Source organism: Chiloscyllium plagiosum, chromosome 9 (assembly GCF_004010195.1).
Source record: "Chiloscyllium plagiosum isolate BGI_BamShark_2017 chromosome 9, ASM401019v2, whole genome shotgun sequence".
In the NCBI taxonomy this organism is placed as follows: Eukaryota; Metazoa; Chordata; class Chondrichthyes; order Orectolobiformes; family Hemiscylliidae; genus Chiloscyllium; species Chiloscyllium plagiosum.
In genome coordinates, this window is record NC_057718.1 from 101842844 (window position 1) to 101865445 (window position 22602).

General features: G+C 40.0%; 1 protein-coding gene across 5 annotated transcripts in view; it reads right to left on the reverse strand.

Moving 5' to 3' along the window:
- Window positions 1–22602, reverse strand: part of kif16ba (kinesin family member 16Ba) — a 140818-nt gene that overhangs the window by 99124 nt on the left and 19092 nt on the right. For all 5 annotated transcript variants that reach the window (XR_006312617.1, XM_043696646.1, XM_043696647.1 and 2 more), the window contains exons 6-12: window positions 21249–21358; window positions 15914–16056; window positions 14102–14270; window positions 13853–13984; window positions 10838–11013; window positions 7638–7703; window positions 4913–4972 (exon numbers count right to left, since the gene is read on the reverse strand). Coding sequence is in view for 4 of the 5 variants with exons in the window: in XM_043696646.1 (XP_043552581.1) it covers window positions 4913–4972; window positions 7638–7703; window positions 10838–11013; window positions 13853–13984; window positions 14102–14270; window positions 15914–16056; window positions 21249–21358 (856 nt within the window). In the remaining variant the exon portion in view is untranslated. The remainder of the gene's footprint in view (window positions 1–4912; window positions 4973–7637; window positions 7704–10837; window positions 11014–13852; window positions 13985–14101; window positions 14271–15913; window positions 16057–21248; window positions 21359–22602) is intronic.

The window sequence follows — 22602 nt, forward strand, 5'->3', positions numbered from 1 at the left end:
CAGGAACTGTAAAACCTGCGCCCACACCTCCTCCCTCACCTCTATCCAAGGCCCTAAAGGAGCCTTCCACATCCATCAAAGTTTTACTTGCACATCCACTAATATCATTTATTGTATCCGATGCGGTCTCCTCTACATTGGGGAGACTGGGCGCCTCCTAGCAGAGCGCTTTAGGGAACATCTCCGAGACACGTGCACCAATCAACCAAACCCCCCCGTGGCACAACATTTCAACTCCCCCTCCCACTCTGCCGAGGACATGGAGGTCCTGGGCCTCCTTCCCCGTAGCTCCCTCACCACCAGACGCCTGGAGGAAGAACGCCTCATCTTCCACCTTGGAACACTTCAACCCCAGGGCATCAATCGCCGCTCCCTCACCACCAGACGCATGGAAGAAGAAAGCCTCATCTTCCGCCTCAGAACACTTCAACCCCAGGGCATCGATGTGGGCTTCAACAGCTTCCTCATTTCCCCTTCCCTCACCTCATCCTAGTTTCTAACCTCCAGCACCCCCATCTCATCCTAGTTTCAAACCTCCAGCTCAGCACTGTCCCTTGTCTTGTCCGGACTTGAACGACCTGCCTAGCTCCTTTTCCACCTATCCACACCACCCTCTCCTCCCTGACCTATCGCCTTCATCTCCTCCCCCACTGGCCTGTTGTGCTCTGTGCTGCTCTCTCCCCACCCCCACCCTCCTCTAGCTTATCTCTCCAAGCTTCAGGCTCACTGCCTTTATTCCTGATGAAGGGCTTTTGCCCGAAACGTCCATTTTGAAGCTCCTCGGATGCTGCCTGAACTGCTGTGCTCTTCCAGCACCACTGATCCAGAATCTGGTTTCCAGCATCTGCAGTCATTGTTTTTACCTTGTCAGTTTAATATAACAACTGGAAAAATAAAAAAAGCTGGATGGCTTTTATTTGGAAACTTAGAAATTCTGATGAAAGATCATCTCGATCTGAAATATTAAACTTTGTTTCTCTCCCAACAGGTGCTGCCAGACCTACTGTCTAGTTTCAGAAACCTTTGTCTTTATTTCAGGTATCCGTATTGCAGTATTTTACTTTTATATAAAACAAAGCTGATTAACAACTACTGATACAAGATTCTCTAGACATTTTTCTCTAAGCTAATCAAAAATTCATAAATGAAGCAATTTATCAAATTTATGCAAAAACAGAAGTAGTTGCTGGAAGAGCTCAGCAGGTCTGGCAGTATCAGTGAAGAGAAATCAGAGTTAACGTTTTAGGTGCTCAGAACCATTCTGAGGAAGGGTCACTGGACCAGAAATGTTAACTCTGATTTCTCTTCACCGACGCTGCCAGACCTGCTGAGACTTTCCAGCAACTTCTGTTTTGTTTCCAATTTACAGCATCTGCAGTTCTTTGGGTTTTATTAAATTAAAGCTTGAATGAAAATATCAGAAACAAGCAGTGTGCACCCTGAGGTTAAACATTTCACATCCGAAGCCATAATTTCTATTAATCCATGAAGCACATCTTATATGCAGTCATTGACTCAACAACTAGTTTTAATTTTCTCTTGACAAATAATTACCATTTCAATTAGCAACACAGTAGATAATGGGGGTACTGTAAATTGCATTGTAATGTTTTCTCACCATCCCTCCCCTCAAAAAATGTTGCATTTGTCTTGGCTCAGTGAAATCTAACATATGAATGAGAAGGTAGTGAATTCACATCCAGTTCAATAGTCTCACATACATGACCTAAGCTGACAATGCACTATAGTACCAAAGGAATGTTCAACTGGTGGGAGGTATCAATCTTTTAATGAGACTTTAAACTGAGGCTTCATTTACCCTCTGAGGTGGATGTAAAAGATCCCACACCATAATTCAAAATAATTTGCAAGTTCTATTTCATGGCTAATATTTTTCCCTCTAACAACATCACGAAAAATAAATGACCACCTTAATAATCTCATTGCTTTGTGGGAGCAGCCAGGTTGCCCTGCATTATAACAATGACTATAATGCATAGGCACTACATTGACCAGAAAATAAATCTGAAAGGATTTACTTCTGGTGACTTTCAACCACTCCAGCAATGCACAAAAGTTTGCAGTGGGGGGACAGTTTGGCATGCAGAGAATGGAAAGGCTATTGGGACTCAGTTAGAAACAAAGTTAGGAATGGCCAAAGTAATATACTTTGTGCAATTTTTCCAGCAAGAAGGTTCTGATGGAGAGGGTGTATGGACTGTATGGTTGAAGAACCGCACTTGGGAAAGCATTTCAATAGGTCTTAACTATGCAAGTGTACAATTAAGATGACAGTTTTGGATTCAATAGAGATTAGTGCAGTAACACTTATGCTTGGTAAATAGAGCAGGACAATATTACTTTCTAAATAGCTGGAGCAAAACTATATTTGCTTGTGTTGCATTGATTGATAGTCGAGATAACTTTTTGGATTCCATCTCTTGCATGCAAAAGTGAATGGCAATTATAAATGAATACTTGGAGATTGGATTTATTTTTCTATAGTTTGGTCATGGGAAATGGGTGTTGTTAGCTAAACCAGCTTTTACCGCCCATCCCTACTGCCTGAAGGTGGCAGTGAGCTGCCTTTCTCACCTGTTGTATTTCCTGCACCCACAGTATAGTTCAGAAGGGAGTTGCAAGGTTGTGACTCAGCAAGTGAGGGAATGGCTTGGATGCCCTCATTCTTCCAGTTGATAGAGGTCATGAGTTTGGAAGGAGCCCTGGTGACTTCACGCAATGCAACTCATACAGGGTACACACTGCTGCCACTATGCATTCATGGTGAAGGGAGTATGTTAAAGGGTGAGGTTAAAAAAAAACACAAGTAGGTTGCATCATATTCCTGACTTGTGCCTTAGAGATGTTGGGCAGGCACTAGGAAGATAGAAGATAAGTTGTTGCTCCCTACTGGACTTCTAGCTTTACATGAATGACCAAAAACTGAACTGGACCAACAGTAAACCCACGACGACAAGAGTCTGGGATTCAGTGATAGTAATAATACCATTGAACATCAGTAGCAAATGGATAGATTCTTCCTTGTTGGAGATAGTGCTTGCTTAGCACTTGTGTGGTGTGAATGCTACCTTATGAGTGCTGTGAGGCTAATAACAACAAAAAAAAAACAATATCAATATTATGTAACGTGGCTTGGGAAATGGCTTTCAATGTCAGAGGTAACAGCCTTGGTTTTAAAAATGAAATTATTCATGGAGTGGGGGGGGGTGAGGGCACCATGAGAAGGCAGTGGTGAGCTGCTTTCTTGAACTACTGCAATCCATATGCTGTAGGGAGATTCACAATGCTCTTAGGGAGAGTATTCCAGCATGTTGATCCAGCGACAGTATAGCTGATTTCCAAGTCAGGGTGGCATTGTAACAGGCAATGCTGGCAGTTTAGTTCTCTCTGGTGCTCTTCCAAATTATTGAATTAGATAGATTTCAAAAGAAAACCAGCATCTCAATGCAATGAACTTAGAATAATACTGAAAAAGCATAAAGCTTATGTTTGAATTGAACAGTCCAGAATTGATAAAATAAGCAGATTGTGGATGGAATTTGATGCAGACATCCAGAGGCAACTTCTAAGGTAGGGTGGCCGGTTGGACATAGAAGAGTATGGGTTGGGGGTCAACTTGCCTCCTCATCTGTTTATGTTCTGTGCAGGAAGACTTCTGGGTAACCTTCCAAACCAGATACTAACTGAAGCCCTTAAGTGGAAAGGTAATACCCACTGAAAAGCCTTATGCTACCATTGCTGGCATTCAGTCAGTGGGAGGTAAAGTACTCACCGTGTGGGGAGACTGAAAAGCATACCCATCTGTGAGGGACAAAACAGGGCGTAGTCCTTGTTCACACCACATCCAATCGAGGGGCCCAGCATTACTAAAGCGAGAAAGCATCATCCTCTGTCCTTTCCACTCAACCCCTCCACCACAACATAGCTGAGAAACAGCATGGAGGCTTTCTCTAGGGATTCTGCGGTAAACTCTGGTGAATGTGCAAAGTGAATTATCATTGGAAGCAACTAATCTTTGAGTGACCATTCCTTGGCCGTTTGGTGAGGTTGAGGTGTGGGAAAGAAGAAATTTCCAGCCTATTGGGGGAGAGAGAGAGAGAGAGAGAGAGAGAGAGAGAGGTCCCGATATTAAATGCTCTCCTGTGGAGCCATGACCCCACCAACAGGGTTCCTGCTACGAACTAAGGCCTCAATGTCCTTGGGGCTCCCGAAGATTGAGCCTCTCAGTCCTCACCAAATTCTGTCCCAAATATGTCACAAATGGGTTTCTGATAAATACCAAACCAAATGAGATTTAGTTTCACCCATCATTAGGTGCACTTCTCAAAGTTGAGCAAAATATCAACTTTTTAAAAGTTACTGTTTTCAAATTCAGTGATTTAAGCAGATTTAAAATTTTAAAATCACACTACACATGTTTAATAATGAAACATATATTATGATTAGATTAGATTCCCTGCAGTGTGGAAACAGGCCATTCAGCCCAACAAGCCCACACCGACCCTCCGAACAGTGACCCACCCAGATCAATTTCCTTCTGCCTAACTTATCTATCTCTATAGGCAATTTAGTATGGCCAATTCACATGATCTACACATCTTTGGACAGTGGGGGGAAGCTGCAGCACCCGGAGGAAACCCACGCAGACATGGGGAGACCATGCAAACTCCACACAGACAGTTGCCAGAGGGTGGAATCGAACCGGGTCCCTGGCGCTGTGAGGCAGCAGTGCTAACCACTGAGCCATCATTGCATTTGTTGTGGTGTTCTGAGTGCTCATCTAAATTCTTCTTCGATGTGTTGAGGGTTCCTGCCTCTCATATCCTTTTAGGCAGTGTACTTACTTTAGTAGTTCTACAAGCAATATCCAATAATTTCATGGAAGACCCACCTTGAGGATATTTTGTGTTTCATTCCATTTATTTGTCCACTCTTTGGTCAGTTCCTCCACCTGCCAGGCACAACAAAAGTAGTATTACAGACCCAAATAAATAAATTTCTCCGCATTTAATCTACTTTCCACAGATGCACAGCAGTTAGATGGAAAACAGGTTCATCTGGATCACTGGCTATTAAAAGAGATTCCATAGCTGCCTAGTTATTTAAGTTCACATTAGGTGGTTACTCTATCATAACAGGAGAAGTGGGCCAAGCACCCCTTGAGCACACCCCACCATTTCCTGAGACCATGTCAGATCTCATCATAACCTCAACTCTACTACCCTGTCCACACAGCCATAGCTCTTGATAAATGTTGATGTACAAGATACTTAATAATCCAGTCTCCCTTCTCTCTGGGGAACACCTCAGAGAGAAAAAAATCCTCATCTCAGTCTTAAACGGACAATCACATTTTTGTTTGTTCTGGACTCGTGGATGTCATCTCAGCATCCATGATGACCTTGATTTACATTAAAATTTCATAAAAGCATAAACCATGGGATAAGCACCGAAGACTCAGAAGAATGTTTCATGTGTGTCTGGACAGAGGCATAGTTGCTACTGCAAGAGTTAGGAAAATAAAATCCCAGTAACCACTCGAATTTAAACGCAGGTTCTGGATATGGTATCATTCTGTTATCATTCTGGTTCTGAACAGGCTGCAGTTAAAAATTGTGAGTTTAAATGGCAATGCAGAAGAAATGGAAATACTTTTTGAGATCTCCACAGTGACAAACACTTGGAATTACCACACTTCATCTAAATCGCCACACAACCCATCATTAAAAAAAAGATGCACAACTATTAATAGAGGGCAGTTCAGCATCAACCACACTTTGTGGATTTGGAGTTACACAAAGGCTAGACTGGGTAAGGATAACAGATCCATTTCTCTATCGATCATTAGAGATTAGCTTTCAATTTCAGATTTTTAAAAAATATACCTCAGTGCTATGGTGGGAATTGAACACAGGCTCCACAGCATTAACCAATGGAATGATTGGATCACCATGAAGGTAGATAAAATGGTGACTGATGAGTATTCAATTCAAACAGAGTTATGTTATTTATGTTGTGAACGTGCAATTCTGTGAAGTTCTCATTGCTATTAGATGTATGCTGGCCAATTTTTTTTTTGCGAATTCATTAACTAAGAATAGTTTCTTCCACTGGCATGCTTTCTCTAACTGTTGAGACTTTTCTCTGCCAACTTGTGTTTTTTCACCTTGATGAAACAGATCTAAAACACAGCATTCAAAGATTTGCAATGAAACATTCCTAACTGAGAACCAGAGGGCACAACCCGAGAGTGAGGGGACCACCCTTTAGAACGGAGGAGGAATTTCTTTAGCCAGAGTGTGGTGAATCTATGGTACTCATTGCCACAGAAGGCTGTGGAGGTCAAGTCATTGAGTGAATTTAAGATAGAGATAGATTGGTTACTATCAAGAACCTGTGAGGAGAAAGTGAGGTCTGCAGATGCTGGAGATCAGAGCTGAAAATGTGTTGCTGGAAAAGCGCAGCAGGTCAGGCAGCATCCAGGGAACAGGAGAATCGACGTTTCGGGCATAAGCCCTTCTTCAGCCCTTCCTGAAGAAGGGCTTATGCCCGAAACGTCGATTCTCCTGTTCCCTGGATGCTGCCTGACCTGCTGCGCTTTTCCAGCAACACATTTTCAGCTACTATCAAGAACCTATCAAGGTTTACAGGGTGAAGGCAGGAGAATGGGATAGAAAAACATATCAGTCATGACTGAATAGTGGATCAGACTCAATGGGCCGAATGGCCTAATTCTGCTCCTATACCTTATGACCTTACGTGGAAGTGAACTAATAATATTAAACTGTATGCAGATATTTAGCAAAGTTTATTCCTGAATCAACTGAGACTCAAAATGTGCTTTGAAAAGCTTCATTTGAGAGGTTTTTCCTCCCTTCATTTAAAGTTTACATTTTCCACATTAAAAACAAACTTATTTGGCCATAACATGCTTTATTCCCCCACTGGTCTTTGTATCTTGGAGGTTTTCACATGAAGGATTCAACTTACAAAGGAGAGGACTTGGGTTGATAATAGTGACAAAATGTGACTCTGCATTGGTGAAAAATAAACCAAGGATGTGCAGTGCACATTTCCCAAGGTGCATCAGCAGAATTTACCTAACCAAACAGAATAACAGTTTCTAATAACTCTCTTTCTGGCTTTGTTACTACAAGTACTTCGAGAAAGCCATGTTTCAAATTTTAAAATTTAAAACAATGCAAAGGTTCTGCACATGAAATTAGATCATAAAAAGAGAGAGCCTACTGCAGCTTCTGTTTAGTATTTTAGTAGAAAGGGATACTATACCACATTCATAAATGTTATTTGTGACTTACATTAGGTAAAGACATGAAGGATATAAAATCAAAACAGAATATAAAAAAGACAGAATGCATGGTTTTAAAGATGGAAACTAAATTACAATCACACCTGAATAAATTGTCCAAAACTTTCTAATCCTGCTTCAGATGTAGCTCACGTTTGATCAGATCTCTTTTTTAAATTTCACGAACAGTTTTACATTCACAGTTGGATTGTGCATGTGATGTAAATTCAGTACAGTTTATTTCATTAGTGTATTGAAATATTTTTCCAATAACAAAAGGAGTATATACAAGCAAAACAGTACTTACTCTAGCTTCATTTTGTTGAAGCTTCTCCTCCATACTTAAAGCTGTTGGAGAATCCAACAACGCAATCTGAAAGGAAAACATATTTGGCTGTGAGTAAACACATTTCATTACAAAACTAGACAACATGGTATTGAAACATTTCAGCTCTGTAGTGGAGAGATCTCATCAGCATCACCTGTACTGTTTTGGAGATGTGTTTTGCACAAGTTTTGTACTATTTTGTTGAATTCTTGTTCAAATGAGAATGGCTGGAAGATAAGGTACATAGCATTTTAGCATTTTATAAATCACAAACTAGAAGCACAGTAAAGCACCCGCTACATGGCCTTTCTCAACTTTCTCTTATTTCAGATATCAGATCATAAACATCTACTGCATTACTGTGGATTTTTCACCCTTCTACATCAGTCAGTAGATAATGCAAATTGCAGATAAATTACAGCAGTTTAGGGTGCTGTGGATTTACATCCAATTTACAATTAACAAAAAAAAATTCTAAATAACAAGATACAATATCAAGGTCCCAAAACTAAACAGTATTCTGGTCAATGTTAATTAAATAATTTATTGATTTCTTTATTCATTCACGGAATGTGGGCGACGCTGACTAGGTCAGCATTTATTGCCCATTCCCATTTGATCAGTGGGAAGTTAAGAGTCAACTACAGTACTTAGAGTCTGGAGCCATACATATTGTCTAGCTATCACCTTTGTTAACAGCTAACCTGAGAATGCAACGTTTTAGAAAAAGGTTTTGTGATTTACACATGAAAGAAGTGAAACTATCATGATATTCTAACAGATGAAAGGCTTAACAGACAATCAATTTTTCAATGTGTAATTTCAGTTACATCACACTGTAAAGTTTTGCTATATAGTCTGTGTGTTAGGATTGAGCCCTCCACTACCACCTGATGAAGGAGTGACGCTCCGAGAGCTAGTGTGCTTCCAAATAAACCTGTTGGACTATAACCTGGTGTTGTGTGATTTTTAACTTTGTACACCCCAGTCCAACACCGGCATCTCCAAATCATACCAAAGACAGCAGTTTCCTTCCCTAAAGGGATTAATGATCCAGATGGATTTTCATTGACTATCAACATGTTATTAGAGACATGCTTCCAGATTTTTATTGAATTCAAATTCCCCTATCTACCATGGCAGGATTCAAAACTAGGGTCTCCAAACATTACCTAGATCTCCGGATTAATAGTCTAGGTGATAACACTATCACTAGTGTTTAAATTTTTTAATTAGTTCAAAATGATTCAAAGTTAAAATTAAACATCAGTGGATAAAGTCCCTCTCCATTTCTCAGGACATTGCTTGGAAGTCTTTAATTAACCCAGGCACACATGTAGCTGCTATATCATGTAAGAAAGAACAGATAAAAATGCAAGTCACAAATCAATTTTGTCAAAGATGTCTATATTTTCATGACATCAGTTTCTATATGCTGGACCTTGAATAATGAAAAAGCAGAATATGACTAAAAAAGATAACAATTACATAATTCCGAGGTACGGGTGTTCTACTGAGCAGTCACAATAAGTTAGTATTACAGGTGCAGCAAGTGATTAAGGCTGCTAATGGAATAGTATATTTTTCCAGGAGAGCACTTGAACATAAAAAAAAGATGTTATGCGTCAGCTTTGGAGGTGATTGGTCAGATCACATCTCAAATACAGTGCGCAGGTTATTTATGGAAAGGAAGCAAATACATTGGAGGTGGTCCTGAGGAGGTTGACTAGATTGAAACCTGGAACGAGCAGATCGTCTTATGGGGGTTAGGTTGGATGGGCTGGGATTGTTTCCACTGGAGTTTCGAAGAGTGGGGTGAGATTTGATTGAAGTGCTGATTAAAGTGCACAAAATCCTCAGTGGTCTTGACAACTGGATATCTAAAGGATGTATCATCTTGTGGGTCTGTCTAGAACTAGAAGAAGCCGTTTTAAAATTAGGGGTCACTGTTTCAGGAAAGAGGAGCAGCAAAACTGTTTTCCTGATGGTTGAGACACTCAGAACACACTACCTCAGAAGGCAGTGAATGAACGGATCATTAAATATTTTTAAGGCAGAAGAGGTCCATTGATTTTTTTTATTGCTTAATAAAAATCTGATGTGAAATTCGAACACAAACATACCAGCCATGATCTTATTGGATGGTACAGGAGGCTCAAGGGTTCAAATGATCTATAGCTGCTCTGTTTAAACTATTCATATGTTTGTATGTTTAACCAATTGTCCAATACAGAAATGTTATCTCAGAAATATTACAGCAGTCAATGCTTTGCAACCAAAAATATTACTTCCTTACTGTTTCAAATGCAGTTTCATGAGATTAACAAAGTGCTTTGGATAGTTTGGATTGCATTGACACCAAAATTAAGAGAGAGAATATCATATAATAGGCATTTTATTAAAGATTTTAAATTAAAGTCTCTAATAAGAAAGTAATATTTCACATTAAACCAGATAATCAATACAAGCTTCTTTTTTAAAAAAAAGGTCTGGTTAGTTTTAATGCAGTGAATTCTAGTTCACTGAAGAATCAGATAAACTAACTGAAAACAAAGTCCAGTTCTGAAGAAGTCGCATCAAAGTTGACAGGTTAACTGTCTGTCTCTCCGTCTTTTTCCACAAAACTGGGCCAGACCAGAGTTTCTCCAGCAGCTTTATTATTTTAGGTGGATTAAGTACACCTTAGCACCACAGACCTGCTGCATATTACTGGACTCCTAATGCTAGCAGCTACACAGTTATGTTCCAAACACATTATTTTTAAATCTCACCCATAGGCTCAGCTAAAGCCATAAAAGAAAAACTTGGCTGCCACCTAGAGTTGAAACAATAAAATTGGAAATGTTTTTAAGAATTATTAATCATGATCAAGAGTGGATTTCATCCAAGAGAAAAGTTTCTTAATTAGGTTTATAATTCTACAAAGCTAAAATCAGCTCCATTAATTTCTTCCGGAAGGGTCATTACTGCAGCCCCATTATCCCTGCAACAATCCACAAAAAAGAAGCAACTTCTGTAAGCCAAACTCAATGAGTATAAATGATTTAGCCATTAGTTGTACAACTCAATTAGTCCTGGAGGTTACCACAATGTAATAAAGCAATTAAAAATGGTAACCAGGAGCCCTTTTCCCTCCAAAAATAAAAATGAATTACCAATTCAAAAGATTTAAAACTAACCTGATTCCCCTGAGCAAGTAAAGCCTTCAGTCGTGCTATTTCAGCACGTAGCTCACGAATAAGTTTGACATTAGAATCTTCATTAATGGTAGGTTTGTTAATGATGTTTTTAGCTCTGTTTGCATAGCGAAGGGTACTCAATGTTTCTCCATAATTGACATCCGCAGGTGAAATGGCTACCAATAAAGGATAACAAAAAATAATAAAGTGTTGAATGAACACTTGTATTCACCACATTTTTATATTAGACATACCTGAAAGAAAACAAAATTTGTGGCACAACCCGCATTGGACTGATATACCATTAGGTGTTTGCAAGGTTTGTGAAGGTTTGTAGCTCAGGTTGAGGTTTAGCATGTAGGTTTGCTCGCTGAGCTGTAGGTTTGTTATCCAGACGTTTCATTACATGGCTAGGTAACATCATCAGTGGCGACCTCCAAGTGAAGCGAAGCTGTTGTCTCCTGCTTTCTATTTATATCTTTCTCCTGGATGGGGTTCCTGGGGTTTGTGGTGATGTCATTTCCTGTTTGTTTTCCGAGAGGTTGATAGATGGTATCTAGATCTATGTGCTTGTTTATGGCGTTGTGGTTGGAGTGCCAGGCCTCTGGGAATTCTCTGGCATGTCTTTGCTTAGCCTGTCCCAGGATAGATGTGTTGTCCCAGTCGAAATGGTGGGTTTTTTTCCTCCGTGAGTAGGGCTACGAGGGAGAGAGGGTCGTGTCTTTTTGTGGCTAACTGGTGTTCGTGTATCCTGGTGGCTAACTTCCTTCCTGTTTGCCCTCGTAGCCCTACACACGGAGGAAAAAAACACCATTTCAATTGGGACAACACATCTATCATGGGACAGGCTAAGCAAAGACATGCCAGAGAATTCCTAGAGGCCTGACACTCCAACCACAACGCCATAAACAAACACATAGATCTAGAAACCATCTATCAACCCCTCAGAAAACGAACAGGAAATGACATCACCACAAACCCCAGGAACCCCATCCCGGACAAACATATAAATAGAAAGCAGGAGACAACAGCTTCGCTTCACTTGGAGGTTTCCACTGATGATGTTACCTCGCTAGGTAATGAAAAGTCTGGATATCAAACCTACAGCTCAGCGAGCAAACCTACACCCTACAACATTCGGTGTGGACTGACATAACATGAAGGTGAATTTCACAACCAGTGGCAAAACAATGGTGGTTGCCACTGACCTCGATGATATCTAAATGTCCTCCAGTAGTGTGGATTTGTCCTTTGTTGACCTCAAGGGCTTCATGAATCTCATGTATTGTCACACACTGGCCACTTCCATTACGAAGTTAAACTAACTGGCAAACTGAATGCAGAGAAAGCCTTAAATTTTTAACAATAAAAAATAGCCCCGGTATGGAACAGGTTACATGCAGGAGAATTCAAAGCAAGTTAGATCTTGCAATCAGGATGGCATCTATAACTTCAAAATAATGGTCAAGACATGCACTAGTGTCTCTGATCTATGCAAGAGATGTCAACACAAGAACAAACCATTAAATTTCCAGACACCAATGAAATGAGCATGGGGGAAATGACTGGTATTGTGTTGTATGGTTTCGATCTATTATACTACAGCAAGACAAAGATGAATTGCAATTTAACACTCAAACAAATACAAAATTTTCTAACATCTGTGTATACTTCTATAGCGCCATTAAGGCTCTTTAGAGGAGCCATGTCAAGCACTGTCTGACATTGAGCTTCTGAGGCAATATTATTAGGTTTGGTAACAAAAGTTTGGTCAGAAAAGCAGATTTTGAGGAATGTTTGGCATGGAGAGTGAGAGAAAAAATAATACTGGGATAGATAGGTAGTACAGTTAAACCATATGCAAAGTAAGTCATCCTGAGGTTTTACAATCACTAGTTTGTGCAGATTTGGAGATGAGAAATTCTGGTTGATACACTCTTGGGCATTAGAGAAAGGGGTACTGGATAGTCATCTAAATTGTTGTACCCAAATACATAGTGGATCAGTCATCAAACATCAGAAAAATTAAAGTTGTATCTGAAAGGTGTCTTACAGATTCTTTGATTATCCCTTAGCAAAATGTCCCACTGCATTTCACAGTGTAAAAAGCAATATATAAATAGAAGTCATTATTATTCAACAGTATAAGTAAGATTAACCTGGAAAAAAAATTCAAGGTAGTCAAATTAGTAAGCCTTGGGACCAGGGAAGGGTAATGCTCAAGAAGTCCTTGATGTGGAGGTGACTTCACCTGACGAGGGGGCTATGCTCTGAAAGCTTGTGATTTCAAATAAACCTATAGGACTATAACCTGTTTTCGTGTGACTTCTGACTTAGAAGTCCTTAGCAGGGAAATTTGAATATGTAATATGATAAAAAGTGGAGTGAAAGTTGTTAAGGAAATTGCATTTGCTGTTGAATATTAAGCTAGGTCGGTTAAAGTTCTAGACACTAGCCTTAACTTGCATTTTTTTGACCCCTTGGTTGCTTAACAATTGATCTCACGTAGAGCACCAGATATTAAGATAATGTTCAAAGTTGGCAGAACAACAGTCAAAACTAAAAGAAAAATGTATTTGTTGATTTGGAAATTAAATCACTCCGTACAAGGGACTCCCATTACACTTCCGTAAAATACAAAATGTTTTCTAGAGTTCCCACTCAATGCTTCCTTATTTATACAATTGTTTTGTTTAACATCCCACCCACCCTGGAGAGATATCATTTGAGCTAGGCCTGTTCAAGGTTAGACATGCATCAAGAATGAGTTCACAAACATATCAAAAATCAATATCTGGAACCAATCTAAATCCTTCTCTGAAGGTAGATATATTGAGTAAAATTGGCATGGACAGACCTCAGCTAACTCGCAACTGGTTGTATTATTCGGTGTCATACAATTAGTAACAACTTTTATTTTTAAAGCAGGCGATGTTTGGAGTAACTAATAAGCTTAACAATACAATAAATATGTTGACCTTGAAATTGCAAGCATTATAAAAACAAAAATCTTACTGGCAATCATAATGGTTTTGGAGTTTCCACCAAGGCTGTCTTTCAATAACCAAGTCAAAACTGAATCTCTGTAAGGCACAAACACTTGTTTCTTCTTTGCTTGAGAATTTGTCCTATCCTGAGACAAATCAGCTGTAAAAACAGAAAGCAATAAAAGTTCAAACCCATGGCAGTCAGTTACTTTTAACAATTTTTAAATTGTTTCAAGATTATAAGCAGTTCAAGAAAAACTGGAATAAAAGATCTTACCCAAAGCAGATATAACATTTCCCAATGTGACTAAAGACTTATTAATATTCCCTCCTTCTTTCAATCGTACGCCAGTGGCACCTGTAGCATCTGCTCTTTCACTTCCTGCAAGATCGACCAAGTGGATCTTGCTAATTGTTTCACAAGGCATTTCAGCATCAAATTTGGCCTAGGATTTCAATTAAGAAAGTAAATCAGCACCCATCACAATGACTCTCTTTAAGACGCACAGTAAAAGATATGAGTGTAAAGGAAATGTAATGAAAATTACAACTGTTTTCCCTCACCCATGCATCAGACTGGAAGTGGAGATGTCCAAGACACTGGGTTAAGTCAACTGTTATGGGAAATTATCAAGACATGTTCAGAGCACTAATTAGCTTATAAACGGTTAAAGTGCTAACAGATGAGAGAGCCGGGTAAAATAAGAAAGCAAGCTTGCTGGCATGCCTTCTTGAAGATTTAATTACTTCACGTACAAGGTACATAAAATGGACAGATGAGGAAATGGAGTGTACTGGCTCTTAAATTTGCTGTTGGCAGTTTCAGCAAATGCACAAAGAAAAAAAATTGATAGATATTGTGCAATCTGTCAGGTACTGGGCACTAGAAACGGCCAGATAGACCTCAGTTAGTTTTTCCAGTTTATAGATTCCAATATACTAGTGCTTTGTAATTTAAAAATGGGAGCAGACCAATAGATCCCTGTTTATTAGAAATACTCCAGTTATAAATAAGTCTATATACTTATGCCTCCGATCTGTAGTCTGCTTTAATGACATTCTCTGCCATTACAGCCAGTCAAGACATCATGGCACCCCACACAATTTCAAGTGGCAAGCGTTGTAATGAACGAGTAATTATTAAACTAAATCTGCAATATCAAGCAAAGCTTGCAGGAACTACGGTTAATGTGCAAAATAATTTGAATGTGTCAGAGGAAAACCCCACCCTACAACAACAACAATTACGCCCTATAATGACTACAGAATTCAAACTAGTTATGAACAGAAACTAAATCTAGCTCACATTCTTTAAGGCAGCCTGCAAGTCTTTCCAGAAAAGGGATTTAAATGATTGTGATTACACTATTTCTTCATGAGAGATATTTATTAAACAATTTTTTTTAATATAAAGAATCTGAGAAAATGATATGTCTCATTAAATAGGAATAACTTGTGTACAGTGCTAATACAGAAAACATACTAGGTATCTCAGAAATTTAACTCCTGCACAAGCGAAGGACAGAACACTTTTAAAATGTCTAAAGCAGGGAGTAATAGGCAGTTGTACAGTAATGCGGTTAATCATATCATTTGGGCCTGATACCCTTTATTTTTGAAACAAAGGGTAAAGGAAGAAAATGCAGACTTCATGACAATTTTGAAAATGTTTAACCAAATGAACCTTTTCCATTTTAAACAGCACGGGAAGAGTTAAGATCAAAACAATAGACACAATAAGCTCTAAAAGATGACACTGACTGAAAACTGTTTGGAAGGTAGCTTCGCAACTTAACAATGCTTATTAGAATTAAATTTGGTTAAGTCACTCTTCAAAATGTTGAATGAGCAACCAGGTGAGTTCAACTTACAATTTGCCCTTAGGAAATTCCAGCAAATGTCACATGTGCAATACTAATCACCATAAAGCATGATAGAAATGCTTTTGTCTTCCAACTTCATTAATGAAACCTACAATACTTAGCTCTCGTTAATGTCTCAAGAGTAACAACTGACACAGTTATTCCTTCAGGCTGACAAGATATTTGATAAAAGTGAATCCATTAAAGGTTGTTTTCAGATGACTCACTTGAGTGAAGTTGATGGTGAAAATGGCATGGGAACGACTGCTGACATCATTCATCCCTGTGGCAGCAGTTGTTCGATTGATGTTTCCAGCTTCCATGAGTTCTTCCACATCGCTGTAATTCTGCACCAAATGCTTTGATAAATCTAAATGCATAAGACAAGGATGCTTATAAAATAAATGCAGTATAAAAAGACATTCATAAGTCCAAGTTTAATAAACTCAGTCTGATCAATTCAAATCCTTGTATAGAACAGAACAGGTTATGTGCATTACAGCAAATTGTAAAAGATGACTGTAAAGGCAGCCAGTTGGCCCACGTTTTGAAAAGAAAAACTATTGTTAATACCCAGTAAATTGTTCTCAATCCAACAAGTCTTTTATTCTAAGCACATATCTAAAAGCGACTATTGAATCCATTCTTGCCACCATACCAAGGTGCGCATTCCAGATCACAGGAACGGATTGCCTTCCTCACCTCGCCGAAGGCTTTTTTTGCTAATTACCTCAGAGGTTGGTTCAATGCCAGAGGAAACAACTTCATCTTATTTATTCTATGATGAATGAATTAAATTAACAACTTAAAACTAATTTATATAAACTACAGTGGTCAATTGATCGGTCTTACGCTGGGGTTGCATTCACCAGCAATAATATTCAGTGCCTCTCTATTAAACTATTTCTAAAAATAATACCGGGCTTATTCCCACTGAGTTGCTGAGAGAGAGTCAAGTACAGGCTGACCGACATATCTATGGGTCCGATTTCTGCGGTTTACCGGGTTATTACAGGGAATATTCCAGAACCAGGGACTGGGGGCAGCCGTGAAGGTAAGTTTTCCATTTAAATGAATGGGTTCATGGCATTCTGCGGTTTCGGGCTTCCGCGATAGGTCATAGAATCATAGAGATGTGCAGCATGGAAACAGACCCTTCGGTCCAACCCGTCCATGCCGATCAGATACCCCAGCCCAATCTAGTCCCACCTGCCAGCACCCGGCCCATATCCCTCCACACCCTTCCTATTCATATACCCAGCCAGATGCCTTTTAAATGTTGCAATTGTACCAGCCTTCACCACTTCCTCTGGCATTCATTCCATACACGTACCATCCTCTGCGTGAAAAAGCTGCCCCGTAGATCTCTTTTATATCTTTCCCCTCTCGCCCTAAACTTAGTTCTGGATTTCCCCACCCCAGGGAAAAGACTGTCTATTTATCTATCCATGCCCCTCATGATTTTATAAACCTCTAGAAGGTGACCCCACATCCTCCGACACTCCAGAGAAAAAAGCCCTAGCCTATTTAACTTCTCCCTATAGCTCAAATCCTCCAACACTGGCAACATCCTTGTAAATCTTTTCTGAACCCTTTCAAGTTTAACAACATCTTTCCGATAGGAAGGAGACCAGAATTGCACGCAACATCCCAACAGTAGCCTGACCAATGTCCTGTACAGACACAACATGACTTCCTAACTCCTGTACTCAATTTTCTGACCAATAAAGGAAAGCATACCAAACACCACCTTCACTATCCTATCTACCTGCAACTCCACTTTCAAGGAGCTATGAATCTGCACTCCAAGGTCTCTTTGTGCAGCAACACTCCCTAAGACCTGACCATTAAGTGTATAAGTCCTGCTGAGATTTGCTTTAACAAAATACCACACCTCACATTTATCTAAATTAAACTCCATCTGCCACTCCTCAGCCCAAATGATTAAGATCCCGTTGTAATCAGAGGTAACCTTGTTCACTGTCCAGTACACCTCCAATTTTGGTGTCATCTGCACTTACTAACTATACCTCTTATGCTCACATCCAAATCGTTTATACAAATGATGAAAAGTCGTGGCACTCCACTGGTCACAGGCCTCCAGTCTGAAAACAACCCTCCACCACTACCTTCTGTCTCCTACCATCGAGCCAGTTCTGTATTCCATGAGAACTAACCTTGCTAACCAGTCTCCCATGGGGAACCTTGTGGAATGCCTAACAGAAGTCCATATAGATCACATCTATCGCTCTCCCCTCATCAATCCCCTTTGTTACTTCTTCAAAAAACTCAATCAAGTTCATGAGACATGATTTCCTACATACAAAGCCATATTGGCTATCCCTAATCAGTCCTTGCCTTTCCAAATACATGTCCATCCTGTCCCTCAGGATTCCCTCCAACACGGGGTGGCATGGTGGCTCAGTGGTTAGCACTGCTGCCTCACAGCACCAGGGTCCCAGGTTCAATGTCAGCCTCAGATGACTGTCTGTGTGGAGTTTGCACATTCTCCCAGTGTCTGCTTGGGTTTCCTCCGGGTGCTCCGGTTTCCTCCCACAGTCACAAAGATGTGCAGGTTAGGTGAATTAGCCATGCTAAATTGCCCATAGTGTTAGGTGCATTAGTCAGAGGGAAATGGGTCTAGATGGGTTACTCTTCGGAGGGCCAGTGTGGACTGATTGGGCCGGATGGCTTGTTTCCACACTGTAGGGAATCTAATCTAAAAAACAATTTGCTTATTGGTATGTAGTTCCCTGGCTTGTCCTTACCATCCTTCTTAAACAGTGGCACCACGTTATCCAACCTCTAGTTCTCCGGCACCTCACCTGTGACTATTGATGATACAAATATCTCAGTAAGAGGCCCAGCAATTGCTTCCCTAGCTTCCCACAGAGTTCTAGAGTACACCTGATCAGGTCCTGGGGATTTATCCACTTTTTATGTGTTTCAAGACATTCAGCACTTCCTCCTCTGTAATATGGACATTTTTCAAGATGTCACCATCCATTTCCCTACATTCTGTATCTTCCTTGTCCTTTTCCACAGTAAAGACTGATGCAAAATACTCATTTAGTCTCTCCCCCATCTCCTGCGGCTCCACACAAAGGCCACCTTGCTGATCTTTGAGGGACCCTATTCTTTGCCTAGTTACCCTTTTGTCCTTATGTCTTGGAACGCATCCCTCACGGGTACTGGGAGACTACTGCATTGAGATTGGAACTACGTACATTAAATGTACAATGTGTTTTGTCACAAAACAAAATCCTTATTCAATACTCAAGACAAATGACCGGCTGTACTTATTTTGACTTTTTAAAACCTGACAGGAAATGTTGCATTTTCCATGTGGTTACTCAAGGCAATGGGTCAGTGCATTCTTTAACAAGGAGAGGAGTGTTCAATAGAAAGTACACAATCTATTATTCTACTGGTATGGTGAAGCTGCATCCTTTTAAGACCATAAAAGTGAAATCCATGAACAATTAGAGCTCACACTGAAGGTAAAATTAGATGAAATGATCTTTGGTCAAAACTCAACTGGACAGTTGAGAGTACTGATCAGTTTCAGGCTGCATACCAAAATAAAGTTCTCCTTTTTCTAAAAGTTTCACAACAGTTTTTGTGAAGTTTCCATTTTAAAAATTTTATTTTTAACATCCTGGAATGATTCATCTAGTTTTGAAATCATTTGAAAAAGCAAACTAAATTATTATTTGAAGTCAGATATACAGATTTTTTGACTGCTGTGCTGGTTACCCGAGAGAATTATACAGTTACTGGGAGATTACCGAAAGTGACACACCTAGTCTGCGCATGCTGGGACCAAATTGTAGTTGTTAACTTCTAACTGAGAATCTAATTGCTTTGTTAAGAATATTAAATGCAAAGCCAGAGCCTTCAGAGAAGTTCCAAACACTGATTAAAAGCACCGAAAGAAAGATAGAAAAGAAAAAATTCTAGAGATACATTTAATTGCATTATTTGTTAACATGATGTACACAATCACTTATGATTTTATGTCATCTTATTAATATCAGTATTTAAAATGAAGACAAAATGGACTGTTAAATTATTTTTGAATAATTCGATTGTTCAACTTTGTGCTCCTGTGGTGTTGAATTTTATTTGCTGTTCATATTTGTTCATTTGAGATTTCTTAACTATAGCAAGGCAATATTCAGGCTTGCACAAACAAGTCACAGGGAACATTCACATAATGCCAAGATGTTCAACAACTACAAGTTCCCTCAAGCTTCAACAATATACCCACTGATCAAGAGTATTTGGGCAAAGTGAACATCACTGACTAGGGAGTTCAGCATAACCAGCCATGTCAACACCATGGCTACAAAAGCATGTCGGATTAGGTACTCTACAAGAGTTGACTCGATTCATGGTCTCCAAAAGCCCCTCCACAAAATACATGTGTAATCCAGAAATACGGCTAGTTGCTCAGCAGTCACGCAAATGGTTACGGCCACAACTCATAATTACACTATATTTAGAAACATACCTTCATTAAGCAGTAGGTGGAATAAAAAGAAAAGGGAGACAAAAAATTGGTGTCAAATATTCTTGCACATGATAAATGCTAGAAACATTACACTATAAGGAAATCTAAATTCGAGCCTTACAAGGAAGCAACTTGTATGGAAAAGGTCATGTATGGGCTTGTCTGTCTCCAAGACAAGCATCAACAGTTTGCATTGATTTTTTTTTATCCTCTTAATTGCAATCGCAACTACTACTCCTGAGGCAAAACAACTCATGATCCTTATTAGCATTGTTCATCATTTGTTATCTCATTGCACTTCAGGGGAGACAGAACGCCAACTTGTGGAACGTTTCAGAGAACATCTCCGGGACGCACACTAAACAACCCCACCGCCCTGTATCTGACCACTTCAACTCCCCGTCCCACTCCGCCAAGGACATGCGAGTCATGGGCCATGTCCACTGCCAAATCCTAGCCACCTGACAACTGGAGGAAGAACACTTCATCTTCCGCCTTGGGACCTTCCAACCACATGGCATCAATGTCAATTTCACCAGTTTCCTCACCTCCCTTCCCCCCACAAATCAAACCCTCCAACTTGGCACCGCCCTCTTGAACTGTCCCAACATGTCCATCTTCCTTCCAACCTTAACTCCCAAGCCCCACCGCCCTCTCATTTATCTCTCGGCGCCCTTGGGCCCTCACCACATTGCTGATGAAGAGCTTATGCTCGAAACGTTGATTCTCCTGCTCCTTGGATGCTGCCTGATGCGCTATGCTTTTCTAGTGCCACACTTTTGACTCCAATCTCCAGCATGTGCGGTCCTCACTTTCTCCTCCTCATTGCACTTCATGTTCACCTTGAAGGAGGTGCCAACTGACATTTAAATTTTATATGCAGTGAACACATTATACTGTATAATATAACATCAAAACCAAAGCTGATTCTCCTGTAATCAATTTGGATTGGCAACTTCGTAAGCTGTATCTCCATCCGAGTCAAAACATGAAATGTCTACAGTTAAAATATCTTAAGTTTGAATTTTCTCTTACAGACACATTCTTACCCTCTACATATGGACCTTCCTTTGGATGTTCCCTCACTCGTAAATTGTACGTTTTGGTTGACTTCCGCCTGAGCAAATCCCTTACTCGCTCATTATAAATCTCCAGGTAGCTGTTTTGTGAAAGAAAGAAACCATTTTACAATACTTTACAGGTTACTAATTTAATTTAGAATACCCCAAGTATCTGACACAACCCACTTGAGAAAGCGCACTGATACTTTGGCCCCATTATTTCCAGGATTTTCACAAAAGTTAAAGATTAATCAAATCATTCCAGAATCCCAATTTTCTTGTCAGATGAACTTAGATTCACCTGGTTTCTGTCATGACAATTTGTTCCATCATATCTAACTCCTGAAATCACCTGTTGAATTCCTCTGAAAACTTCTGTACACACCTGAGAGCAAGTTTTCTGGGTGAAACCATTTTTCTTTGGTTTAGATTTTTTTCCAGCATTTTTTCCAACTATGGAATTGTTACAGCGTTTTATTTTATTAGGAGGACCACAGACTCAGTTTCTATTTGGATGCATCAGATAATCAAAGTCTTTGATTTTTTCCCTGAAATTCATAGTTCAGCTTGTTCAGTTTTGACATTGTGTCTGTAAGGAACGTCAAATCGAGCAACCACACAGCACGGTGGCACAGCAGTTAGCACTTCTGCCTCACAGCGCCAGAGACCTGGGTTCAATTCCCGTCTCAGGCGACTGACTGTGTGGAGTTTGCACATTCTCCCCGTGTCTGCGTGGGTTTCCTCCGGGTGCTCCAGTTTCCTCCCACAGTCCAAAGATGTGCAGGTCAGGTGAATTGGCCATGCTAAATTGTACGTAGTGTTAGGTAAAGGGGTAAATGTAGGGGAATGGGTGGGTTGCGCTTCGGCGAGTCGGTGTGGACTTGTTGGGCCGAAGGGCCTGTTTCCACACTGTAAGTAATCTAATCTAATCACGCATTACCCGACAGCTCACTGCACACCTCTTTTAAACAATTTAAACAAAAAGTGTCAATTTCAGGCAATAAATCTGAAGATCTTTGTAGGATTGCCCCAAGACATAACCACTTCACATCAACATGGAGGGTTAGCTCGTTGCCCACAGCACTGAGCTATTGAGTAAGGATTTAAACAAACGGTGCTAAGAGGCTGAAGCTTGAATTGAGTTTACAAGCTCAACAACTTTCGTTACATGAGAAATGCCCACAACTTTACTCACTTTCTTAAAGATTATAATGGTAGTAATTGACAAAAAAACCCACCAAAAACAGGACAATTGCTGCAAAATGCAATAAAGCCTGCATTTATGCACAGCCATACTTGGCACCAGTCAGATGGAAACCAATTTCTTGGCTGGAATGTATTC